This window comes from Neovison vison, chromosome 1 (assembly GCF_020171115.1).
Source record: "Neovison vison isolate M4711 chromosome 1, ASM_NN_V1, whole genome shotgun sequence".
Classification (NCBI taxonomy): Eukaryota; Metazoa; Chordata; class Mammalia; order Carnivora; family Mustelidae; genus Neogale; species Neogale vison.
In genome coordinates, this window is record NC_058091.1 from 22,938,377 (window position 1) to 22,965,349 (window position 26,973).

Consider the following 26,973-nt stretch of genomic DNA (forward strand, 5'->3'; position numbering starts at 1 on the left):
TGTGAATCCTACTCTATAAAATATGGATGGCATCCCCAAAGAGTAAAACTAGAATTTGGATTTTCTGTTAAATTGACAAATCCGTAAGTAAATGTTTACTCTAAACAAAAAACAATTAAGAGGTACTTAGTGCCTAAATAGCAGGGTTTTCTTATATTATCAAATTATATTATTTATAATATATAGATATTTATATATCTAATTATTATATATTATCACTCTTGAGAGCCTAACATTTTATGCTTTTGTCATATCCTTGAACTATTTCTTTTTTTTTTCCTTGAATTATTTCTTAAACAAAGTCCTTTACCTCTGAAAAAGTTTCTAGTATCATTACTTGATGCTAACTTTATTTTAAATATTGCCTGTAACCTTTTTTCTGTAGTCACTTACTCATGTTTTCTCCTCTGATAACTTTTTTTTTAAAATATTTTTATTTATTTGACAGACAGAGATCACAAGTAGGCAGAGAGGAAGGCAGAGAGAGAGGAGGAAGCAGGCTCCCCACTGAGCAGAGAGCCCACCTTGGATCTGGATCTCAGGACCCTGAGATCATGACCTGAGCCAAAGACAGAGGCTTTAACCCACTGAACCACCCAGGCACGCCCTGATAATTTTTTTGATATGGCATTTCCCAAATTCAGAATAATAAACTATTACTACGTCTTTTACATAATAATTTTCTTTGGGGTTTCCCAAACAGTTGCTAGAAGCCCCAAAGTTTTGCTAATTTATCCTATGAAAGGGGGAATACTAAAAATAATTAGATATGTTTGGTTGGTATACTGCAGATTTTTTATTAGCTCAAAGCTACCGTAAAAGTCACCCAGCTAATCCCCTCCTAAATATGAAAAAACCTTATACAATAGTAAGAGGAGTTTAACCCAAGTTAATTACATTTAAGGAAAATGTATTACTATAAATATAAAGATATTTTTACCAACTGTCTAACGTTCAGGTTGGACAGAAGCATACACCTATCCATATACAAAGATTGGTACAGTAACTGTTTTTTAAAAATTGATTTTTTTAAAAAATATTTGTTTGCAGGTGACAATCCTAAAATATTTTATGACATTAATTAAATGAAATTTAATGCCTACTCTGTCTATAAAAGTATTTTTCCTCTCAGGATAATCATTGACTAAAATCTTGCAAAGGGATTATGTGTTACTTCAGAAAAAAAACAATTCCACCCCCCACTATTCTAGTATTGTTAGGCCTTTACACATTAACCTAAGCCATTGTGTCTTATCATCCACAGATACTTTCTGCTTTTTTCTTATATTTGCCTGAAGTCCCCGTGATAAGCTACAGAGCAAAAACTGAATCTTCTGGAAGAAACATGAGAAGAATGAAAGCCTCAGTAAAGACTTTTACCACACTCATAATTGTTGACTCTATAGGGCGTAGGCTCATGGATAACAGATTTTTCAGTATAAACTGATGTCAGCATGACAAAAAGATACCTGTCAGCCTACCAAAAGATAAGAGTCAGGATTTCTAGGATTCTTTAAATCCAGAAGCAAATGACTTTGTGAAACTGAGTGCTCCACCCGAAATCAGAAAAACAAGAAATAATTACCTAGGATGAAATGAGTTAATTATGGTTAATGCTTTATTTCTAATGGACATCTTCTTTATTTTGAACTATCTATTGGCTACACTACATAAACTGGTATAAACATTCTTTCAATGGTATGTTCCAACTGACCCTTTGGAATTCCAGAAAAAAAATTCTTTGAAAATTCTTGATATAATTTATAAGTAATATATTGTCAAGAAAACATAAAAATATCGATACTGGAGAAAATGACATAAATGTGTACCACAAAATAGTAAAAATGGTTAAATATTACACAAAATGGCTTTATTAAGTTTCCTTGACTTTTGACAGCCATGTAGCTATTTTGTGTAAGTTCAATAAAGATCTATTCTCCTTCCTATCAAACAGTAATTTAAAAATTGCTTTTGAGTCTGTGGCTATGCCTTAAATCTAATTGAATTAGGTATGGCAAGCCCACTGCTAAGCAACAAGGTCCAAGTAACTTGACTGAGGTGAACTGAATGGCTCTTGGTTCCCGATCTTGGTATATGAGCCAGTAAGAGCAATATCTTAAACATAAACCAATGACAACCTTAAAGTCTGTACAAAGCCTTGAAAGTTAACCCCTAAGTTTTAGTATCACATGCTCTGTTTAGTTTCACTAAACAGATTATAAAGAGGTCTCTGTGCTTAAGCATCACCCTTTATCACATTCATATAATAAAACTGACCAAATAAACCATCAAAGTAATAATACTGCACCGTAAAATCACTAGGCAAATTTATGCAGTCAAAGCCAGGCTTAAAAGGAAATCTGGAGGCAAGATTTACATCTAACCAGATGGGTAAGCAATGCGCAGCACATTCCAGAGTCAGAAAACAAAACGACGTAACACTATACAGTAAGGGGTCAACACAGACCGCTCAAGTTCTGCAAACCTTTCACATTCCAAAGAAAGGTTTGGTCTTTACTCAGCTCCTAAGCGATGACCTCTCCACCCTTGGAATATCCTGTCTGATAATGTTTTTGTTTACCTAAGGGCCTGAGGCCTGACCAGGTAGTCTATGGTGACAATGTGACTTATGATCCACCACGGCCTTGGGCCATACAGTATCATCTTGATCAGCCGAGGGGCTGGAGACTGAAGGTCAGCCATTGGGGCAGTCAGCTGTGCACTTGTGTGATCAGCCCACAGGGAAAAACCTGGACACAGAGGCTCGGAGGAGCTTCCCTGCTTGGCGGTACAGCAAGCGTATCATCACGCATCATTGCCAGGAGAATGAAGCGCTGTCTGCATGACTTCACTGGAAGAGGACAACTGGCAGCTCCTGCCTGGTGTTTCCTGGACTTGGCCTTGTGTCCCTTTGTCAGTTGCTTTTTAAAGTCTGTATCCTTTTGCTCTAATAAACCTTAACTGTGAGTGTAACAGCTTTTCTAAGTTCTGAGTGTCCTGTTAGTGAATCACTGAATACAAAGGTGATCTTGGGGATTCCCTGCGAACACACTTTGAAACCCTGAGATAAAGTAACATCAGCAAACAAGTTAACCCTGTCTGGTACTTGCTCCTCAAAGAAATGAACTCTTGAGTCTTTCCTGTAAGTTATTCTCTAATGAAAACAACTATAGCCCCGATTTTGGAAACATTGATGTCTGAAGATATGTGATGACCTTTTTGGATATGAAGAGATTAAATGCAAACTCGGTGACCTTGATAAGTTTGTAGGTTGCTTTTTTCCTTCAAATGTATGTCATACTTTTAATTAAGGCTGTCTTTCTCAAGCTTGATTCCTTTGCAGATTTTCTTTGCATATAAACTCCTCTTTTCTAAATGCCTTGGTCTCTAAGTAGTTTAAGTTTTACTTCAGTAGATGGTAGCTTGAATCAACAGCATTTTAGTAGATTGATTAAGAGAAATGCTATTTTGTGTGGAACATTCTTAGGAATGTTCTGAAGTGGCTCTGAGAATTTTGAAATCACAGGCAAATATCCTACCCAAATACCAAAGTCACACAGCGCTCCATCTACTTGAGACCTATACTGTAAATGAACAAAAAGAAAATACCCTATCTGAAAATGTGGCTTAGGGGCCTAGCATTTAAATCATACCAGAGAGAATCAAGGTATATGATAACAGATACAAATTCTTCCAAGTTTATCGAACAGAGAAGTTATAATACATAAAATCATAGAATAAGTTTTTAAAATACCTGTTACTTTAGAGATTAAAAGCAATTCTGAACTTGAAAATAATTTCTTTCTGGTACTGAATTTCTTAGCTTTAAATTTGTAGTTTATTTTTGGGAAAGCAGAAGATAATCCTTTTTATGTTGTGTTCAAGCATTCAATAGTTAAGATATTAGTAGCACTGTTCTCTCATAGGCGTTACATATTTTAGATTTGGCTATTTCTGAAAATATTTTTAAGGTATTAAACATTTTTTCTTTTCTTTTCTTTTTTTTTAAAGATTTTATTTATTTATTTGAGAGAGAGAGACAGTGAGCGAGAGCATGAGCGAGGAGAAGGTCAGAGAGCGAAGCAGACTCCCCATGGAGCTGGGAGCCTGATGTGGGACTCGATCCCGGGACTCCAGGATCACGCCCTGAGCCGAAGGCAGTCGTCCAACCAACTGAGCCACCCAGGCGTCCCTAAACATTTTTTCTTTTGCTAGAAATTATAAACTATAAAACCATAAATATTCCATGGAATCCTCAGGAGTGTTTTTCAATTTCATTTTAAATGGGCTTCCAGTGTACCAATATGATTTATGTTTTAAATAACACACTTGTAAAGTTAAAAGGACCTACAGTGAAGAGAAGTGAAATACTTTCTAGTTCAGCAAGATGATTCTGGACAACTGCCCTGTAAACAACAGTCTTTTACTTCAGACAAGAAATGATTCACATACTGTACCAGTTCAGTAATAGATTTTTCTAAGAAATACCACACAAGTCAATGTACATTTAACTTTAAAGAAAACTAACCAAAAAATCCCTTCCAGTGTTTTTCTGCAGTTATCCTAAAATTTACTTCATCTGGCTATGTAAAATTAGGTCAAAAGTTTATTATTTTAGCTATGACTAGAGGGCCTGTTCCTTTACCATCCTCCTTTCCTCAAGACTAAGGTCTCTTTGTTTAAGCAACTTCAGTAATTTGTAGTGAATAAACTTTTGCCAAGTGGGTAGAATCCCATTATAATGAACACAGTTTCAATGTTTACTTCCCTACGGCACTTCTTCCTATGTTCTGACCATAATTCAGAGCTGATATGGCTACCAAGAAATACATTGAGGAGGATATCAAAAGTCACAGAAATGTAACCCCTTAGTAGTACTTTATTTTTTATTTTTTAAAGATCTTATTTATTTATTTGATAGACAGAGATGACAAGTAGGCAGAGAGGCAGGCAGAGAGACAGGAGGAAGCAGGCTCTCCACGGAGCAGAGAGCCCGATGCGGGGCTCAATCCCAGGACTCCGGGATCATGACCTGAGCTGAAGGCAGAGGCTTCAACCCACTGAGCCACCCAGGCGCCCCTAGTAGTACTTTATTTAATGAAGCTATTTTTCAGGTAAGATATTTATTATCTATTCCATCTGCTCACTCATTTAAAAATATTCTATCAGGTCTAATGCTCAGTAAAATGACATCGTTTTTAAAAAGTGCCACATTGGTAATATATCAGATTTTTAATTTTTTTTTTTTTTTTTAGATTTATTTATTTATTTGACAGGCAGAGATCACAAGTAGGCAGAGAGTCAGGCAGAGAGAGAGGAGGAAGCAGGCTCCCCGCTGAGCAGAGAGCCTGATGTGGGGCTCGATCCCAGGACCCTGGGATCACGACCTGAGCTGAAGGGAGAGGCTTTAACCCACTGAGCCACCCAGGCGCCCCTAATTTTTTCTTTGTGTTGAATGTTGATGCTCAGGTTTGTCAAGGATAAATCTTTGCTCATTTCAGATTCAGGACATGCACAGTTTTTTTCCCTCTCACAAATTTCCTATCTTTATTAATTTTAAAACATCTTAAACAGAACAAATTTGTTTCCTAACCATAAGACCCATACTTGGTTAGATTCCACACAGAGGCAGTGACTAGACAGCAACAATGGATGAGGAATAATGAGGTCATTCGTTAAAGGATTCATGTTGAATACATTTATTTGTGCCCACATTAGAGAAGTGAAATTTCTCTAATACAGGTTGCTCAGTGTTTGAAAAGAGTATTCTATAGACCAGGAAATGTAATGGTATTAAAATGGGACTTCTATCTGTAAAATATATAAAACAGATTTGTAGCATTTCCGGGATAAGCAATGGGTTGTCACAAGCCATATAGGGGATTGAGGAGTATTCCTATTTTATTTTATTTTATTTTAAAGGGACATTACAGAGGTGACTGAATTGATTTTTTTTTTTTAAGATTTTATTTATTTATTTGTCAGAGAGAGTGAGCAGAGGCAGACAGAGTGGGAGGCAGAGGCAGAGGGAGAAGCAGGCTCCTTGCTGAGCAAGGAGCCGGATGTGGGACTCGATCCCAGGAAGCTGGGATCATGACCTGAGTCGAAGGCAGCCGCTTAACAACTGAGCCACCCAGGCATCCCGGGAGTATTCCTATTTTAAACTGGTTCTCTTTCCCCCATGTCTTTCAAATTCATTCCGTCTGAATATTTATTATGAGCCAACTTTTTCTTCCTTAAATAACATTTAGGACTACGTTTTAAATTATAATCCAGTATTCACAGAGTTTCACAAAAACACTGACTACCTTCTCTGTGTATTTTCAGTGCTATGCTAATATTTGAAAATTGTTCGTAGAGACCCATTAAATGGATTTTCACAATCCATTAATAGGATATGACCTGCAGTTTGAGAAACACTGACTTAGTCCAACCAATGAGGATGCTGAAGAGTGAGGAAGTCGAGTGGCTTAAGTTCATAAGAAAAGTGAGTGGTGATCATTTGCATAATTCCGTACAGGCCAATAATTGGTTTCTAGAATACAACTTTTCTGTAAAATACTATTTTTCTGTTTTAGTCTAAGTCATTACTGCTTTTTTTTTTTTTTTACCCTCTTCATTCTCTACTGCCTTCCCATTTTACTTAGGTGTTTCATACTCATTTTTTCTACTCATAATTTGATACATGGTTATGTGGACAACACTTGTTTGAAATTTATGCTAAGCGAACTGGTATCGTCAATCAATAAGAATTAAGAATCCATAAGAATTAAGAATCCTAGACCAATACTGCCACCAGGTGAAAAAGCAAATGAAAGCTATATATATCAAGAAAGAGAATGAAGAAATACAAATAGGTTCAACTTTACCTATCAACAGATGATGAACAAAAATTTAGTAGCCAAATATTTAAGCATCTTCTCTGGATGGTCATTATACCTCTATGTCACCTACTGTTTTCTTCCTTCTGTTATATTTGTTTCCTCTTATCAGGCTATGGGCAACTTGAAGAGAGAATCCATGCATAATTTCGCTTTGAATCTCCCATAGCATCTAGCACAGTATCTTGGAGATCAACAAAGACTTGATTAGAGATCAGGAAATACTTGCTGACTGAACAAGTCCGTCATACCAATATACAAATAAAGAACAACCTTGGCTCTCTAACCTCTTCCTCTTGGCATCATAAAATCAAAGAAAGCATCATCCTGATTGCCTTTTTTCTTTACCCCCAAACAAACAAACAAACAATAAAATACTGGCATATTTTAACCAGGAATTATGTAAAATTTGGTCACATATCCTTGAAAGATCCAACAGTAGCACAATTGAACTGGTGCCTAAAACAGCTGTACATGACCCAATATGCTTACTCAGATGAGATCACCAAAGACGGTTAACACAATTTCATGACATGTCATTATTAAATATTTACTGAGAAGGCTACTACTTATAGGCTAGTTTTATGTGGGTGCTGGGCTACAGTAATGAGCAAGAAAGGATCTTGCCTTTAGGGAACTTTCAGTCTATGGGAAAGACAAACAAGTGATAACAAGAAAGCGTTCGAGGCGCAAAGATAGAACTACCTAGAAGTGGCCGTGAAGCCAGATCTGGGAGATGGGAGAGGAGTATGAAGGGGAGACTTACAGAGGACTTCCTTGAGGAAGCAGTGCATTGAGACCTGAAGAACGAGGGAAGGATAGATAAGCAGTATCTACAGCAGAGAAACCTAGTCAGAGAGTAAGAAGGACAACTTTACCCTTATTTAAAAGATAATCAGAACTTTTTATCTTTTTTTTTTTTTTTTGGACAGATAAATCTTAATTCCTAACATCCCTTCTCTAACCACACTGGGTCCAGTCTCCTAACTATAGACCGCCAAACAGGTCATTAATATGGTAGACCGCTGAACTTGGATTGTCACAGAACTGCCTCAGAGTATAAAGTAACAAGAGATCAATTTGCTTCTCTGTTATGTTCTGCTGAAATTGTTAATGCACACAGGTACCCAGTGGACCATTTGTATATAATAAAAAATAAATTGGGGGTGTGTGTGCTAATTGTAATTCTAATAATTGCCTATGGCACCTAGTAGGATCTAGTACCAAATGAGAATTCAATGACTCTGTATGAACAAGCAGAGCATTCCCAAAAATCCCACCAGGGAAACAAAAAATCCACTTTATTCTTTAAATGACTAATTCACAAATACAATAAAAACGAACTCTGCCCTAGACAATATTATAAAATTCTAAACTTTACAATTTTGTTATGATTAATTCTTTCTTTAACAAAACATAAAAAAGGAATTAAAGGAGAAAAGTTACATGAACATAAGTTTATAGATTATGAAGAAAAAGGCTGAAGCATTGGCAAGGTCTGTTTAATCACCAAGAAATAAATCTAGTTTTACATCGATGGCAGCCAATTTTAATTTATTTATCCTCATTTCATTTTAATCAAAAGGTGCCATGGCACCCATATGGAGTTTTTTTTTGTTTGCTTGTTTTGTTTTTTTTTTTCCCCCCTCACAGATGCTATTATTCCATAGAGAGGTTTGTCTTGTTATACATTCTGGGAGTCAGCTTGAACTTATCTAAACTTCACATACAATTAAATGTTCTCAGTACATACAGCTTTAGTTACAGCTGAATAGAGTTCCAGGAAATCCCATTAGGAGTTTCACTATTTACTCTACACCAACAATAGCAGCTGGTACATTTTTGGCCATAGTGAGCACTCCTTTCATTGTGCATAACGAACCAGACTTTTCCCCTTAGTTTGAGTCTCACCACACTGCAAGTCAAATTTTAATGTAATTTTTTGATGTCTTATCACAGATTAAGACTACTCCTTTAGAGTTCAAATTGAAGTTTTAGAGGAAAATGACTCTAAAAATCTCAAAAACTTTTCAGTACACTATCACCACTTGCTAAAGCTCACTATTTTAAGATCTCCTTTAATCTTGCTCTGCTGAAAACCGAACATTTCCCTCCAACCCTCCTATCCTCAGCTACACAACCTAATAAAAATGGACTAGGTTACCAACGACCCACACAGGTACAGTTAATTCAAGATTCCAACTGCTGTTTCTACGATTAGAGTACTCACAATACCTGCTAGGTTAAACACTCAAACTTCTTAGTTTCACAGTTTCATCAAATCTGAGACCTGTCCTGCCTAGAAAGTTCCAACTTCATTTTTTTTCCCCATTTCTGATTAAATAAAAAACAAACAAACCTGTTTTTCACTGAAGTGAGCAAAATCAATGATATCCTACCGAGTTTCTGCTAGGCAGAGCACAGCTGCGGGGTTGCTACAGTAACTCGGGAACACTGACCACAGATTGCCCCTGTCCAGGAAGGAAATCACTCGCTCCACCCCCTGAGGAGTCAAGGGCTCTGGCAAGCAGCCGTCTGCAAGCAGGACATGTTTTTAGTTCAGTAGCTGTGATGGAGCAACAAGAGACAATTTTTTAGTGTCTCTCCATAATAGCTGTTACCCAACAACCCAAACAATCTCCAAACCAAACTCTGTGGGATTGTGTATTTCTTCTGCACCATGTTAAGACCATATTCTTCCCTCCCTCTCACTAGAAACCTGAGCTAGGGAATAAGCCAAAATAACTTCCTCCCAGACACACAGGCAAAAAACCCAAAAAACAAAAAAACAAATGAAACAACAATCCAAAAAACCAAATCCAAGTAATTAGAATATTTCCACTTTTCCGAAGAATACATTTCGCTTCCTGCTTTCAGGCTTTAAGCCATGCAAACTCAGTTTCTCTGACCACTTTTGGTCGGGGAGGGCAGTCAGATTTAATATTTATTGAATTTTTACTCAGCGCCAACCCTTCTGCCAGGGGCTTTGACATGTTATTTCCTTTACTCCTCGCAACAGTCCTGTGAGGTAGGTAACGATATAATCCCTACTTAACAAATAAGAAATGGAGCCTCCAAAGTTACTTGATTGTCCAAGCTACTAAAAGCCTGGAGTCCAAATTTGAACTCGAGTCTTCTAATTCTGAAGTCTTACGGTTTTTCTCCTACACTACACCGATTTTCCAAGAAAACTCTTCAGTGCTTAACTGAAATATTCAAGCGTTCCTAAAATGACTGTTGTTGTTTTAGCAATACATTTTTGCAAGTAATGACTTCACTACTGATAAGCTAAGTACAGCCAGCCACCTTTCTAAATGCATAGAGAACAAAGGCACAGAAGGGTATCGGGCTGCATTAAGGTCTAGTGAGGTTTCCGCTAAGTTGAAACTACAGCGCTCACATTCTTGAGGAGGAAAGGTAAAGTTGAAAAGTAGATAAGGTGATGAAAATGAATTTAGATGAAGCAACATCTCTGGGGCTGAAGAAGCTGTAGAGGGAGAGGGAGTAAGAGTAGGTGAAGGACACATGCAGTACTTCAGCCAAGTATTCATCTATTTTCAGTTATTTCCCCACTTCGGGTCTGGAAAGTTCCTCTTACATAACACCTCTTCTCTCAATGAGAACGAATCAGAGTTTTCCTCTTCCCTCACCAGAAATTCCATAATTACCCCCTTTCTCCTATATTCTGTTAGGGATTTTCCTGGGAGGATTGTCTTTAACATAATTGCTTTTCCTAGCTCCTCCAGATCTTGCCCTGAAAATTCTTTCATACCTATAGCTTGATTATTTCCCCAGCTACAGATAAAATGTACCTCCAACTCTGTCCTTTTGGAGTCACCGTCTCTTAAACTGCTATCCGAGCTTCTGAGTTCCTCCCTTCTATTACACCTTTCCTGTCAGTCTTCTATTTCTACTTCAGTTGAGGACTTCAATTCTTTGCCCCAAAGGATTTCAGTGAAGAACCAAAAAAGTTCTAAAGAGCATACTAGTTTCCATAAGTTTCTAGAAAGATAGGTCAAATGTAAATTTATTATAAAGCATTCATATACAAATAAATCACTTAGGACATCACTGATTTTAAAATATTTTAAAAATGTAGGGAATTTGGGTAAATTGGAAGGGGAGGTGAACCATGAGAGACTATGGACTCTGAAAAACAGTCTGAGGGGTTTGAAGTGGCGGGGGGGGTGGGAGGTTGGGGTACCAGGTGGAGGGTATTATAGAGGGCACGGCTTGCATGGAGCACTGGGTGTGGTGAAAAAATAATGAATACTGTTTTTCTGAAAATAAATAAATTGGGGGAAAAATGTATCATATTCCTCTGAGTTTTTTTATTGGATAGGTAATAAAATGTCCAATTTACTTTTCCTATACTTTGTTATAAAAGTGGGTACTGGAATTCATATTCTTAATTTATACTGATGATTATATATAATGCAAAGACTAAAATGCATCAAAAGTTTTACATATAAAGGAATAAGGTGAGTCACTGGTTTTAAAAAGCAGCCCTGGATTTGTAAAAGAGAACAGGAACTACAGAAAAAGGCTTCTGTACTTGAGTTACTGTAATCTAAAAATAAAGTAACCACGAGTTTGTATTTGTAATTGTCACATTAAAAACTTGGGCTAAAGGCCTCTTTATAGGGCTCTTATATTTCCAAAAAAGAAAAGTATTTCACAGCTCTAAAGTAAGATAGGGAGGAAGCATCGTGAAAAGTAAAAGACTTTCATTATTGTGTTCATTTTACATTGGTTCTTAAGGTTACAGGCCTACTAAATGAAAAAGTGGAATGGTGCTTGTATCTCAAAATTTAACTCAATTTTAAATATCACTAATCCAGTATAAATTCTTTGACTTAGTTTAAGAAATCTGCAAAGTGAACAATGTGTCTAAAACATGGACAGATTAGGTATTTCAGTTAGTAAGAGAAAAAAAGCACAGTCATTTATTATTTGTGACTCTTAGAAGGTCATTAGGCATTAATTTAAAAAATACTACAACTTGACACTTCATAGGGACTAGAAACATAATTCAAAATTTCATAAAGGTATATTAAATTAAAACCACTCTAGACAATTCAAGATGTCACTGACAGAGTTCATTTAAGGTGACAGTTTTACTATTGTGTTACTGTTCCCACATGATATCATCTCTTCTCAATTTCATTTGAAGATTATGGACTTGTACTGGATGAAAGTTGCTGTTCTTCTGAAGAGAGTTAGTTAGCAAACATTTTCTGGGACTGTTTTTTATGGGCTTTGATCCTTTAAGGTTGTTCTCTTCTCGCTGAATCCCTGTAGCTTCACTCATCTTTGAGTTTTGAACTTTTTGCTGCAGTTTACGGACCTGGAAAGAAAAAAAAAAATCTAACATTTTAGTAAAAAAAATATTAAAAATATACCCTAAAATAGGTGGATTGATGTTATAAAGATTACATGAAATTTAAAAATTTCATTAGATCTTTATTTATTGAATACCTGTTATATGCCTAACACTGGGCTCGTTAGGTAAAAATATCATGAATAAAACAATCCTTGCTCTCAAAAAGTTTATTGCTCTTATCATTGAAAGAAAAGCATATACACAACAACTAGAAAATAATTTAGGCTGGGATAACTCTGAGTAGGACAAAAAGTGTTTATTTGAGAAGACTAAAGTAGGATAAGATCAATGTGGGCTGAGAAAAATCAAGAACTCAGAAAAGCGGAGAGGAAGATTTGTAAGGGATATAAAATGAGTAAAAACTGGAGAATAGAGATGAGAGAAAAAGGACCTTTCAGGCGGTATTAAGCCAAACAAAGATCTGGTACTAGGAATGAGAATTGAATTTACAGAGTCAAATGTGTTATATATAAATTCCTGAATTTAAAGTACTACTGAATGCCAGTGCAAAAAATAAATAAATAAATAAATAAAAGTTTCTTTCAGTAGTATTTGGTAATAGTTGGGTAGACAGAATTAAACAAAATAAAACCTATCAACTTGCCAAAACTCATTTCTGCCAAGCCTAGTCCATTACTTAGTCTGTTTCACTCATGCATAGGCCTAATTTTCTAGAGCTGATCCACACATTGGCTAAGAACCTGGTATTTGCCCAAGGCCATTTTAATTGCAGAGATTAAATTTATCATGATAAAATGCTTGAAAATTTATACTGCTATGGCTGTAATAGAACATAAATAATATCTTTCAAAATATAATTAATGTGCATTAAAAATATGGCCATTTTTCTACCCTCTTCAAATTTCTCCTATGCAATTCTAAGAAAGTGTATAAGTTAATCTTCACCCTAACACAATCACACAAAAAAATTTACTTTAGTAGAGCCTTAAAAGCCAGTAAAGTGGAAATATTTGCTTCAAAAGTCTCATTTCCTCTTTTTCCTCTTTATTGGTCATAGGAGAATAAAGGCAGTAAAATTCTGAATCCTTTATTACTTTTCTATAAAAGTGAGGAGGGCTTTCTTGTAAGCTTAATATACCACCAACTTATATGAATGCTGATTATTCTATAGGCAGATGAGCTACATGATGTGGTTTGAAGGTTCCTGGAAAGACTCCCTCTGCCTTCTGCTCCAACAGCTTAACAGTGTTCAATTCCAACCTATGGAATCATTGTCTTGGGATAAAATATAATATTCCATGATTATAATATTCCATATTCTATGATTATAATATTCCATGATTCTTCTGTTAAAATATTAAAACTGTTATATATCTTAGTTATTAAGAATTCACGTGCAAGGAGAGAGAACCCCTTAACATCACACTGTAGCTGACTAAGCACAGGTCGAATGGGACACAGCATAATTTGATCTGGGAAAGCAGAAATAGTGGTTTTAGCATTAGAGTACTGCTTGAGTAGCCAGGTTTATCTATGGTACTGAAGTAGAGACCTGTCAACATAAAGGGCTTCATTAAGGCATTAGGGATGAGGAGAGATAAAGGGAAAGAATGGTTAAAAGGGTAACCAGGAGCTCTGCAAAGCAAACTTAGTCTACCTCACAATTTTCCCAAGGCCATTTTTGAATACATAACTAAACTTTCTTATTCCTCTTCACTTTACCTTATCTTGGAGAGTTAAGTGGGAGGCAATGTTATTCCAATGGAATAGATGGCTCTGTAAGAGGCCTATGGGATTCCTGCCATCTTTTTACTAAGTTACACATAAAGACCTTAAATTTGAAGGATCATACAGAAATAGAACACTGACTCCAGATGTATCTTTTTTTTTTAATAATTTTTTATTTTTTTAATTTCTTTTCAGTGTACCAGAATTCATTGTTTATGTACCACACCCAGTGTTCCATGCAGTATGTGCCCTCCTTAATACCCAGCACTAGGCTCACCCAACTTCCCACCCCCCGCCCCTTCAAAACCCTCAGATTGTTTTTCAGAGTCCATAGTCTCTCATGGTTCCTCCCCCAACTCCCTTCTCCTCTCCATCTCCCCATGTCCTCCATGATGTATCTTTTTATTAAAATCTTTTACTAAAGCCTTCTTACATTGTCTTGATGTTTCAACAGTTTGGAAATCTGTTCTTCTTTAATTTCCATTTTCTTGACTAAATGCTCTAGTTCACATTCAATGTCTTCACAGACTGAATGACTTTCAGTGTCCTTCATTTGATTCAGTAGTTCTTCATGCTCCCTATGAAAGAAAAGCAAATATCAAGCACTGTTATGACTTATACTATATGTCTTTGATATAATTAAACAGTATTCTGTTCAAGCATAAATTTTTGTCCATTAAATATTAATTTTCAAAGACAGTCTTTTTACATAGAGTTATCTAATAATCTATGGTAAATATAAAAGGCTCTTATGATTTCAGATTAGATAAATTTAGAAATATCTTAGACTTAGGGTCTTAAAGAACCTTAAAATAAAGTCTGAATTCTTGATGTTCATAGCTAAATGTAATAAAATATTCTGATGTCCTTAGCTAAAAGCATTAAAGGACTCTCTTTAGTTCCAACTTTGGAATTCTTAATATAGGGTGTTTGGGAAGAACTGCAGCTATAAAAATATTTGCCCAAGAAATCTCTAGATTTGGTGATAGCCCACTTAAAGGAATGCTATCAAGAGAACGAGCTGTATCTTCTACAGACATCTTAGTTCAACGAGTTAGCTACCCAAATCTCGTATTTCCTGGAATTCTTGTTGAATATATATTTAAAGTAGGGGCCTAAAATATGTATCCCACTCAGAATCTTATTTATATGGATGCTTCAAAACTTATAATGCAGACCAGCCAGAGTTTAAAACAAGGAATTGCTTTCCTACTTGTCTAATGAAATCTCACTTAATTAAAAAGATTATAAAAAACAAAAGGAGAATCTTTCTTATAAAAGCACTCGTGGGTTATAATTTAAGGTCACCAGACTGTATCTGTTAGAATGACAATAGTATTTTTCTAACAGGTCAGATCTTGGCAACACAGAAACTCCTTAGATCGGAAAAGTCGTAATTATACACAGGTGAAAACTTAAATACTATCAGTAAATACTGTGAAAAATCAGTGACAACTACTCTGCAGATCCAAATAAATCCAAATCTAAAGCAAGGCCTTTAAGAATTCATAAGTCGAATTATTCTTAAGACTGAGAAGAAAAAAAATAGCTATATATCTTGCTAGTTCTGATAAAGAATAGAAATACTTACATACTCATTTGGTCCAGCTCATCCTGCATTGCCATTAAAAGTTCAGACAAACTGTCACCAATAGAAATGGAAATTTTTGAATCAGAAGGTTCAGCTTTACCCTGGGAAGTTGTTCTAAGAGGCTTGTAGAGACACGGAGGCTCAGTAACTTCAGGAAGTTTCTGACAGGTATGTGGCCCATAATGTTGCATCAATTGCAGGAGGCTTTGCATACTTGAATTCACAGAACAGCTCGCACTGGCAGACTTTAGGGGAAAAGAAATAGCTAAGAACAGCTTCAAATGACTCATGGCATTTAAATAGCACTCACAACAAAGCAGGAGTGGGTCTGAACAAGTACCTTCATTTTTCCCTTCTCACCTTCTCAGCCACAATAGGCAGTGATCCAAACTTTGAATAAGTTTGCTGAGGTGGTCCTCCCTTTAAACATTTAGTTTTCTAAATATTGACAAAAAAGTAAACAAAAATTGTTTTAAAAGACATTTATGAGATAATGAAGTCTCAAAGTTCAACAGGAAACAATCTGATTAGAATATAAGCAAAAAATATGGATAGGCATTTCACTGAAGAGGTCACAGAGAGGCCAATAAACACACAAAAAGATCTGCGACATCATTAGCCATTAGGAAAATGCAGGCTGCAATGAAACATGGCTATATATGGCTATCTACCTATCAGAATGGCCAAAATAAAGAACAGTGCCAATACCAAATGCTGGCAAAGATGTGGAGAAGTCAGATCGCTCACGCATGGTTTGCTGGAATACAAAATAATATAAACTTTCAAAAATAATTTGACAGTTTCTTGTAAAACTAAATATGTGCTTATATGGTAAGTATATATGATGATTCTGCAATTACTCTCTTGGACATTTAACCCAGAAAATGAAAACCAATGTTCACACAAAAACCTACACACAAATGGTCATAACAGCTTTATTTGTGATAGTCAAAAACTGAAATGAATCCAAATCTCCTTCAACCGGATCCAGCAAATACCAACACATGCCTTTTATTTCAGTGTAGTATTTTGCATTATGGATGTACTACAGCTTACTCACTGACAGCAATGCAGGATGAGCTAGACCAAATGAGTATGTAAGTATCTTCATTCTTTATCAGAAGTAGTAGCAAGATATACAGGTATCTTTTTTCTTCTCAGTGTTAAGAACAATGTCACTTATGAATTCTTCAAGACCTTGCTTAGATTTGGATTTATTTGGATCAGCAGAGTAGTTGTCACTGATTTTTCACTGTATTTATTGATAGTATTTAAGTTTCCACCTGTGTATAATGACTACTTTTCTGATCTAAGGGGTTTCTGTATTTTCAAGATCTGAACTGATAGATAAATATTACTGTTATTCTAACAGATACGGTCTGGGGACCTTAAGTTATAAAAAGCTGCTTCTAGGATCTATTGTGTTGTTATCATCTTTTGTGTCGTTTGGTGCCTCTTTTATAAAATATTGCAGAATACATTTCTATAAGAGTTTAGTACTAGGGGCAGCTTGAGGGAGGCCTTGGTCCCTCTGTGCCTGTGTCTGGCAGAGCTGGTGTGAGATGAAGAGACGATCCTTCCCCGTGCAGCCTTTGAGCACACACTGAGACAGTGAGGAGCCAGATGAAAGGCGCAGGTTATGGCACTGAAGCGGATTAATACGGAATTTAGTGATTCGGTCCATTACCCTCTAGCATAATATTCTGCAGGTCTGCTGGGGATGATACCTTTCATTAGCAAGCCACAATCATGGAACTTAATGACAGCCCATATCAAGCTGGTGTATTCTTTTTGACAGTTCGTTTTCCTATAGTCTACTCCTTCAAACCATAAGTTTGCATTTGCAACAAGAATTTATCAACCTAATATTAATAGTAATGGTTGCTATTGGTCTCAATGTTCTAAGATCACAGTGATGTGCTGCTTTAACTATTTCAAAAATTCTTTCATCTATTTGTTCACTGTTACGTGACCCCCTAGTCCCAGAGATTGCTTGGTTCTATAAAACAGAGAGAAGTACAACAGAGTATCTTGGAAACGGACTCAGAAGTAGGTCATGTGATGCTACCATAAGGTCAGAATAACCTGCATTATAGCTGGAATAAAATTTAAACTACTGTTCCTTTTTTGATTTTCTTATCCAGTTTATCCTTGTCAGACTTATTTTTTGTTTATTTCCCTCCATTCATTCACACGCTCATCTGACAAAGACTTGAGTTCTTCCAGCTTTAGACATTAACTGCTTTTAAAAACTACAAGGTATTTATAAAAGAAGAGTTGCCCAAGATTCAGAATTTCTTTAAAAAAATTATTTATTTATTTATTGGGGGGGTGGGAGTGGGGAGTTGTGCAGAGGGAGAGGGAGAGAATCTCAAGCAGATTGCACCAAGCACTGAACCTGACACGTGACTCCATTCCACGACCCTGAGATCACGATCTGAGATGAAAGCAGATGACACTCAACTGACAGAGACACCTGCTACCCCCAAGATTCAGAATTTTTTAAAAAATGGAACATGTGTATTATTTGGCCGGTGTCTTCACTCTAACTTGGTTATGAGATGAAAACCATTCCTCCCTGCTCTAACATGCTGAAGAAATCATGGGGGGGTGGCGGAGATGGATGCTCAGTTGTCAACAGGAGAGCAAGCAACATAATTTAAGCATCCATTCTTTAGCCTTCTACCAAGAGAGATTTGGGTTACATGATATACTTTATGCTCATAACTGCTATGACTGGAGAATTGGTATTAATTTATAGCATCAGCAGAACAGAAACTATGATGTATTTTATGCAGGTTAATAATGGAATGATATGTTCTTGTTCTACAGAGAATGGAAACTGGAAGTCAAATACTCTTTGCATTCCAAAACAGAGTCTCAAATATTTTTTTTAATTTTCATTTAATTTAAATTATTAGGAGGCTTGGAGCTCATAGTTAATCTACCTTCTAAAACACTGTTTAATATAGCACTGAGCAAATGATGAAAGTTGTCAATGGATCAGTGATCAACTAATAGCTCTGCTAGTAACTTATTTTTCTAGCAATAAAGTTGCACAAATCGAAAAAAATAGTTTAGTACTAGAAAATGTCTATCTTTCTAGAAAAATTGGAATGCTTACTGTTGTTTCACAAATCTTACTGTCACATGGTCTTTTTTTTGCTTTGGTTGTCAAGTAAACTCAAAACTAGGTTTTGTCTGGGGCACCTGGGTGGTTTGGTTAATTAAGCATCTTCCTTCGGCTTAGGTCATGATCCCACAGTCCTGGGATCAAGTCCCACTTTGAACTCCCTGCTCAGCAGGAGCCTGCTTCTCCCTCTGCCTGCTCTGTCTGCTGCTTCCCATGCTTGTGTTCTCTCTCTCTGACAAATAAACAAATACAATCTTAAAAAACAACCAACCAACCAACCTAGGTTTTGTGCTCAACTGCTGACACTTTCTTTAACTATATTTTATGGAAATTTTCTATCCTCAAACCTAAAACCACTCAATTAATTTTTATTCACATTTCAAAGCACTATTCCATGTGTTTTATTATAAATCTCTTGAAATTCTTTTTGGAAATGGATAGGTATAAATGTTTAAAAAGTAAAGAAATAAGCATTAGCAAATAAGAATGAAGTATCTGCATACCTTCAAAGACTTCTTCTTTTCCTTAGAGTGTTTTGGATTTGATACTGAAGACATCAAAATTCTGTTGATTTCAAGTCCAGTTTGGAGCTACAATATTAAAGAAAAAGCTTTATACGACTGATTTTTAACAAACTTCTTCAAAAACATTATAATAAGAAATCAAGTCTCAGGTTATGAAGTCAAAATGCTTGGGGTGCCTGGGCGGCTCAGCTGGTTGAACACCTGCCTTAGGTCATGAAATCAAGTCCCATGTCAGGCTCTGTGCTCAGCGCTGAGCCTGCTTAAGACTCTGTCTCTGTCCCCCTTTGCAACTCATGTGCTCTCACTCTAAAATAAGTAAACAGTATCATTTTTTTTTTAAGTGCTTTTTGAGGAAAAAAAGAAAACCCCAGGGTGCCTTGGTGGCTAGGTTGATTAAGCATCTACCTTCGGCTCAGGTCTTGATCCCAGAGTCATGGGATCCAGTCCCACATCAGGCTCCCTGCTCAGCAGGGAGTCTGCTTCTCCCTCTGACCCTCCTCCCTCTCATGGTCACTCTCTCTCTCTGAAACAAATAAATAAAATCTTAAAAAGAAAAGAAAGGAAAGAAAAGGAAAGAAAAAAGAAAAACCCAAATACTATTTTTTGTATGTGAAAGCTACTAAGTCCATTGTTAACTATAATCATTTTCTGCTTATAAAATAATGCATTAACACATATATATCAATCAAATCGAAAACAATCTATATCAGGTATTATCATATATATATTTATGTATATATACATACATATCTGTGTATGTGTCAGAATTTCAAAAGACTACAAGACTTCTTTTGGCAGTGCATCCAAGTATGGTTGAGTTACTGATAATCTCATTATTATAGCAAAAAGAGACAAAACTAACAAGCTAGGAAGCAAAATTGTAGTCTAAAATATAGTCTACAGATAATTAAAACAAAGTATAATGAAACATATGTGGTTTATTGTGATAAATGATATAATGCTCTATTTACTTCAGATGCTTTGTCTTGAAACAGCTTACGCTGATGTTCTTCTTCCTTAAGTTTTTCCTCTAAATGTTTAATCTTGTCCTGCAAAAGAACAAAAAATTAGATTCTTATATAAAAACTAGAGCCAAATAGCCTTTGTTCTTTTTCCACATAGAGTCTTCAAGTGTTGATTCTTAGTAGTTGAGCAAATTAAATTAAAGCAGAAAGTCAGAAAAAGAAATGTCAAAAGATACTATGATTTTTCTTGGCTTTCTTCCTATGCTTCTTTAACTGCTAGTACATATAAGAAGAATAAAGGAAAAGCAAAGAATGTACATGCAAAGACATTATTAATTTCTAGCAACAAAACTATAATCAAGTTTTGGGGGTATTAAATGTCTAAAAGTTCAAATGATCATAGTCTTGGGTCTCAATGTTTCATTCAAAACACAGACAAATCACAAGAAATGTCTACTGTGTGCATATTATTAAGGGTGCAGCTATTGACGGAGGGAAGGGATAGGAAGACAAAGAAATATAAGATACGGACTACATCAAACTAAAAAGTTTCTGCACAGTGAAGGAAACAATCAATAAAACTAAAAGGCAACCTATGAAATGGGAGAAGATATTTCCAAATGATATATCTGATAAAGGGTTAGTAACCAAAAATTTAAAGAACTTACAAAACTCAACACCCCCAAGACATGGATAGAATACATAGACATCTTTCTGAAGAAGACATTCTGATGGCCAACAGACACATGAAAAGATACTCAACCTCACTGATCATCAGGGATATACAAATCAAAACTACAATGAGCCATCACCTCACACCTGTCAAAATGGCTAAAATCAACAACATAAGAAACAACAGGTATAGGCAAGGATGGGATGGCGAGAAAGGGAACCCCTTGTGCACTGTTAGTGGGAATGCAAACTGGTGCAATCACTGTGGAAATCAGTATAGAAGTTCTTCAAAGTCAAAAATAGAGGTACCCTATGATCCAGCAATCACACTACTAGGTATTTACCCAAAGGATACAAAAATACTAATTCAAAGGGATACATGCACCCTGATGTTTATAGCAGCATTATCTACAATAGCCAAACTATCGAAGTAGCTCAAGCGTCCACCAACTGATGAAGGGATAAAGAAGATGTGTGTATAAGGGCGCCTGGGTGGCTCAGTGGGTTAAAGCCTCTGCCTTCGGCTCAGGTCATGATCCCAGGGTCCTGGGATCAAGCCCCACATCGGGCTCTCTGCTCAGCAGGGAGCTCTATTTACTTCAGATGCTTTGTCTTGAAAGCTTCCTCCTCTCTCTCTGCCTACTTGTGATCTCTATCTGTCAAATAAATAAGTAAAATCTTAAAAAAAAAAAAGATGTGTGTATATATTGCCATATATAAATATATATTTATTCAATGAACCATAACTCAGCCATAAAAAGGAATGAAATCTTGCCATTTACAATGACATGGATGGAATAAGAAAGTTTTAAATACCAAAGGACAAATACACCACAAGGTAACGTGAGAAAAGTTGGCAATGATTTGTGCAAGACAGAAAAGTAGATAGGTGACCTCCAACCTTACTTTGAAGGCAGAAAGAGCGGAAATTTCACTAGAGAGTATAATGCTAAGCAAAATGAGTAAGTCAGAGCAACACAAATACCACAAGATTTCACTCACATTTGGAATTTAAGAGACAAATGAGCAAAGGGGAAAAAAGGGACAAAGAGAGACGTATCAAGAAGTAGACCCTTAACGGGTGCCTGGGTGGCTCAGTGGGTTAAGCCTCTGCCTTCAGCTCAGGTCATGATCTAAAGGTCCTGGGATCGAGTACCACATTGGGCTCTCTGCTTGGCAGGAAGCCTGCTTCCCCTCTCTCTCTACCTGTCTCTCTGCCTATTTTTTTTTTTTTTTTTTTTTTTTTTTTTTTTTTTTAATATTTTTATTTATTTATTTGTCAGAGAGAGTGAGCACAGGCAGACAGAGTGGTAGGCAGAAGCAGAGGGAGAAGCAGGCTCCCCGCCGAGCAAGGAGCCCGATGTGGGACTCGATCCCAGGACGCTGGGATCATGACCTGAGCCAAAGGCAGCAGCTTAACCAACTGAGCCACCCAGGCATCCCCTCTCTGCCTATTTTTGATCTCTCTCTCTCTCTGTGTCAAATAAATAAATAAAAATCTTTAATAAAGAAAAAAAAAAAGAAACGGACTCTTAACCATAGAGAACAAACTGATGGTTACCATAAGGGCGGTGGGTGGGGGGATGAGTTAAATAGATGATGGGGATTAAGGACTACATTGGTTGTGATGAGCACCAGGTGATGCACAGAACTGCTGATTCACTCTATTATACACCTGAAACTAATGTTACACTGTATGTTAACTGGAATTTTTTTCAAAGATTTATTTATTTACTTGAAAGAAAGAGAGAGAGAGTGTGGGATCAGGGGGAGAGGTGGAAAAAGAGACAGAGAATTCCAAGCTGACTCCCCACTGAATGCCAGAGCCCAATATGGGACTCGATCACATGACCCTGAGGTCATGACCTGAGCTGAAACCAAGAGTTGGACACTCAATCAACTGGGCCACCCAGGTGCCCCCTCTAACTGGAATTTAAATAAAAACTTAAAAAAAAATTGTGTAACAACATATGGTGATGGATATTAACTAGAATTACTGGGATGATCATTTTGTAAAATATACAAATATAAAAAATATAAATACCAAATCATTATGTTGTACATCTGAAACTAATATAATGCTCTATGTCAATTTTACCTCAATTAAAAAAGATGAAAAAAAAAACGAAACATAAGATATGTTCCTTGTTGCTTGAGAGCTTATACTGTACTTAAGGAAACAATAGTAGCATACCTGAAATAAACAACAAAACAATGAGTATAATTTGACTCAGACCATGTATATACTTACACATATAAGTATTTCATCTTATACCCATTGTTATGGTTCAGAATTTGAGGACAGTTACATTTCAAAGGGAGAGCTCCCTTTATGTTGGAGAATTCAAGGAAGGCTTCATAGCAGAAGCAGGACCTGGAGAAAGTCCTATGATATGTATAAAATGTAGGTTAAAATAGGAGAGGGCATTTCAGGGGGGATCGAGGATAGATTTAACTGCAAGCAGTGAAAGACGATCTTTTCAATACCCTTTAGGCAAATTATCTGACAAATGAAAATGTTCTGTCATTTCAAAAGAAGCCAAAATTACAATTTTACATCAAAAGGCAAGCTCATTCATGCCATGACAGAATAGATTAAATTTTTATCTCCACAGGCAGAAATTCATATGTGGATTACTAAGAGCTGTTAAAAAAGTTTGATAAATCAGATTTACTGTATATTCACATATAGGGCTTAACACTTGTTTAACACTAAAGATTTATTCCTGGCATCATCACTTCAAAGAAATAAGGGGAAGCTGACCTCAGCAGTTTTCTGAGTGGTTGTAAGTTTAAAACATTCTTTTTCTAAGACATCAAGCTTTTCAAGTTTTGCTTGCAGCTTCCTATGATCTTGTTCTTTTTCCCTTTGAAGCTGGGCCTGAAAAGGATAAAAACAAAACCTGAATTTGGCAAGTGATGCCAATGGCTCAAAAATAATACAATTTCTGAGAATTAAAGCCCGATAAATCTGTCATAAGAAGCATGTATGTACATGTACATATTTTAGGTAATTATGAGTAAAAAAGAAAACCAAATACTTTTAAAGAACAAACATATAAAAAAAGATAAGCTACATTAGCATTAAGGGAACATACTCTTCTATGTATGTTTATGTAACATTTCTACTACAGAAAACATCAACAGTGAAATCTATATTAAATTTGTAAGGTGATCAAACCTATATATACATTATCTTATCCTCTAATTATAGCACAGAAAAGCAGCTATCAGAGGAATAAAGCATATAGAGAAACTGGAGAGAAGGAAAGTTATACATATATTTTCACACCTATACACAGTTTTCTAATGGTATTTATTACCACATTAATGCAATGTGTTAATAATAGGGACAACTGTGAGAGGGCAGCAGGTATATGAAAACTCTCTGGACTATCTGCTCAATTTTTTATAAACTCAATACTGTCCTAAAGAATAAAGTCTCTTAAAAAAAAAAAAAAAACTGAAACAATCAAACAGTCTTGGTGACCTGTGATCTAACATTCAAATGGTGTTACAAAATGAGAGAAGAGCGAAGTCAGACAAGAATAATTATTTGAAGGATAATGGCTAAAAATGTTCCAAATTTGATGAAAAATATTAACTGACAGATTCAATGATAATAATAAATTTAAAAATCCACGCAGAATAAATGCAAAAACAGCCACATTTGGACACATTGTTATCAAATTGTTGAAAACCAGTGATAAAGGAAAAACCTTAAAAGCAGCCTGAGAAATGATGGTACCTTATGCACTGAAGAATGAAGGTAAGAATTCTCATTAGAAACTACGAAATCCAGGGGTGCCTGGGTGGCTCAGTGGGTTAAGCCTCTGTCTTCAGCTCAGGTCATGATTTCAGGGTCCCGGGATTGAGCCCCATATTGGGCTCTCTGCTCAATGGGGAGCCTGCTTCCTCCTCTCTCTCTGCCTGCCTCTCTGCCTACTTGTGATCTCTGTCTGTCAAATAAATAAATAAATAAAAACTTAAAAAAAAAAAAGAAGCTATGAAATCCAGAAGACAGCTTTGACCACACCTTTAATATGCTGAGAGAAAAAAGCTGTCAACTAGAATTTTATATGCAGTGAAAATATCCTTATCCAATAATGGCGAAATAAAGACTTTTCCAGAAAAATATATGCTAAGAGAATTCCCAGCATATTTGTAAAGGAAGTACTTTGGCCTTAAGGAAAGGACACCAGACATAAAATCAAATCTACACAAAGAAATAAAAAACACTGGAAACTGTGAAAAGATACGTATTTCAACTTATTTAGCTTTTCTTTAAAGGATAATTAACCTTTAAAGCAGAAATAATTATGATGTCTTGTGGGTTTTAAAAAAAGCAGAATTAAATGTATGGAAGCTGTAGATCAAAGTGGGACAAGTAGAGCATACTTTAGTAAGGATGGTACATTATATTGAGATGTTTTAATACTAATTCATGGCAGAGTGTGGTAAGTTAAGAATACAGATTTTAACCTGTACAGCAGCTACTAAAAAGCAGGAGGAGAAGAGAATTACCAGAGGACAAGAAGAAGTCAATAAAATTTAAAAAGAAATTACTAGAGAAGTTAGAAAATATTTTTAGCTGAATGATAATGAAAATACAAAATATAAAAATCTGTGGGATGCAGGTAAAACAATTTAGGGAGACCTTGATAACTTTCATCATAAAATGCAACATTTAGAAGAAAGAATAAAAGTGTTAAAATCAATCAACTAAACTTCCAACATACAAAGGTAGGGGGAGAAAAGCAAATTAAACCCTATATAAGTAGGAAAGAAATAATAAAGTAGAAATCAACTAAGTAGGAAATAAAAAGTTAAAAATAAAAAGGTTGCTTTTAAAAAAAAACAAAGTGAGAGTAGATAATTTTAAAAAGGAAAATTATAAATTAGCAATATCAGAAACGAAAGGGGGTACATCTCTAAAGACACAAAAAGAAAACTGAAAATCCAAGTAGCCTATACCTGTTAAAACAAAACAAAACAAAACAAAACTGAGCTCATAATCTAAAAACGGTCCACAAAGTAAACGGCAGTCCCAGATAGTTTCTATCAAATTTGAATTCTATCACACACTTAAGGAAGAAATAATGCTAATCTTACACAAGATCTTTCAGAAAACAGGAGAAAGAATCTTTCCAACTAATTTTATGAAAAACAAATAAACAAATCATGGCATATCTGTATAACAAAATCTAAACAGCAATAAAAAGAAAAAACTATTTATATATACAACAACATGGCTTAATCTAAAAAACTTTATGCTAAACAAGAGAGTACATTTTCTATGATCAATTATATAAAATTCTAGGACAGGCAAAAACTCTAAGGTAAAAAAGTAAGGCAGAATAGTAGTTGCCTTATTGGAAAGTAGAGCAGCAAGTATCTTGACAGAGATTTATCAGAAAATTTCTGTTATTTGGTAAGGCTATGGATTGTATGAGTACATTTATTTATCAATAATCACTGAACGTTCCACTTACAATCTTTGCATTTCACCATATAAAAATTATAACTCAAAAAAATATTATACCTCAATAAAAAAAAACATTTAAAGAAGTGTTGAAAGTCACTGATCTACAATATTTAGCTAGATAGAAATTTCTAGGTTAGCTCATAGTAAAATATAACATATTTTATAATTATTATTATATAATAAGTTATATTTTATCTTCTGTAATTTATGAAGTGGTTGCTCTTCTACTTGTTGCACCCTCATTTATAAATAAAACTCAGAATTTTTTTATAGGTTTTTTTCCAATCTGGTGGATTGGATGTGAAGTAGCTCCTTGTTGTGCTGTTATTTTGCATTTTCCTAGTTACTAAATGAAAATGATAATTCTTCTATTAATATATGACCATTTGCAAGATCTTTTTTCCTGCAAAATGCATCTTCATAACTGGGCCCATTTTCCTACTGTTTTGTTACTTTTTATATCTTGTTAAGAAATTGGTCTCCATGCCAAGGTCATCAAGACATTGTTCTGCATTTGCTTTTTAAAAATTACAAAGTTTTGTTTTTTACGTGTAAATCTTTAACCCACCTAGAATTGGTTTTGTGTATAATGTACGATTGGGATCCAATTTCATTTTTTTTCCCCTCACATAGCTAACCAGTTTTCCTAA

At 35.6% G+C, this 26,973-nt stretch overlaps 1 protein-coding gene across 11 annotated transcripts in view; it reads right to left on the reverse strand.

Annotated features, from left to right (window-relative positions):
• Positions 1 to 11,804: 11,804 nt before the first annotated feature.
• The window catches only part of CEP57L1 (centrosomal protein 57 like 1), a 69,705-nt gene continuing 54,536 nt past the window's right edge, over positions 11,805 to 26,973 (reverse strand). For 8 of the 11 annotated variants that reach the window (XM_044244460.1, XM_044244456.1, XM_044244467.1 and 5 more), the window contains 7 exons: positions 23,603 to 23,719; positions 20,173 to 20,250; positions 19,181 to 19,267; positions 15,905 to 15,982; positions 15,545 to 15,789; positions 14,387 to 14,531; positions 11,805 to 12,228 (listed from right to left, as the gene is read on the reverse strand). In XM_044244460.1, the coding sequence (XP_044100395.1) occupies positions 12,010 to 12,228; positions 14,387 to 14,531; positions 15,545 to 15,789; positions 15,905 to 15,982; positions 19,181 to 19,267; positions 20,173 to 20,250; positions 23,603 to 23,719 (969 nt within the window). In that variant the 3' untranslated portion in view covers positions 11,805 to 12,009. Of the gene's footprint in view, positions 12,229 to 14,386; positions 14,532 to 15,544; positions 15,790 to 15,904; positions 15,983 to 17,881; positions 17,982 to 19,180; positions 19,268 to 20,172; positions 20,251 to 23,602; positions 23,720 to 26,973 lie in introns of those variants that run through there. The other 3 variants (XM_044244497.1, XM_044244499.1, XM_044244503.1) reach the window with 3 other exon arrangements.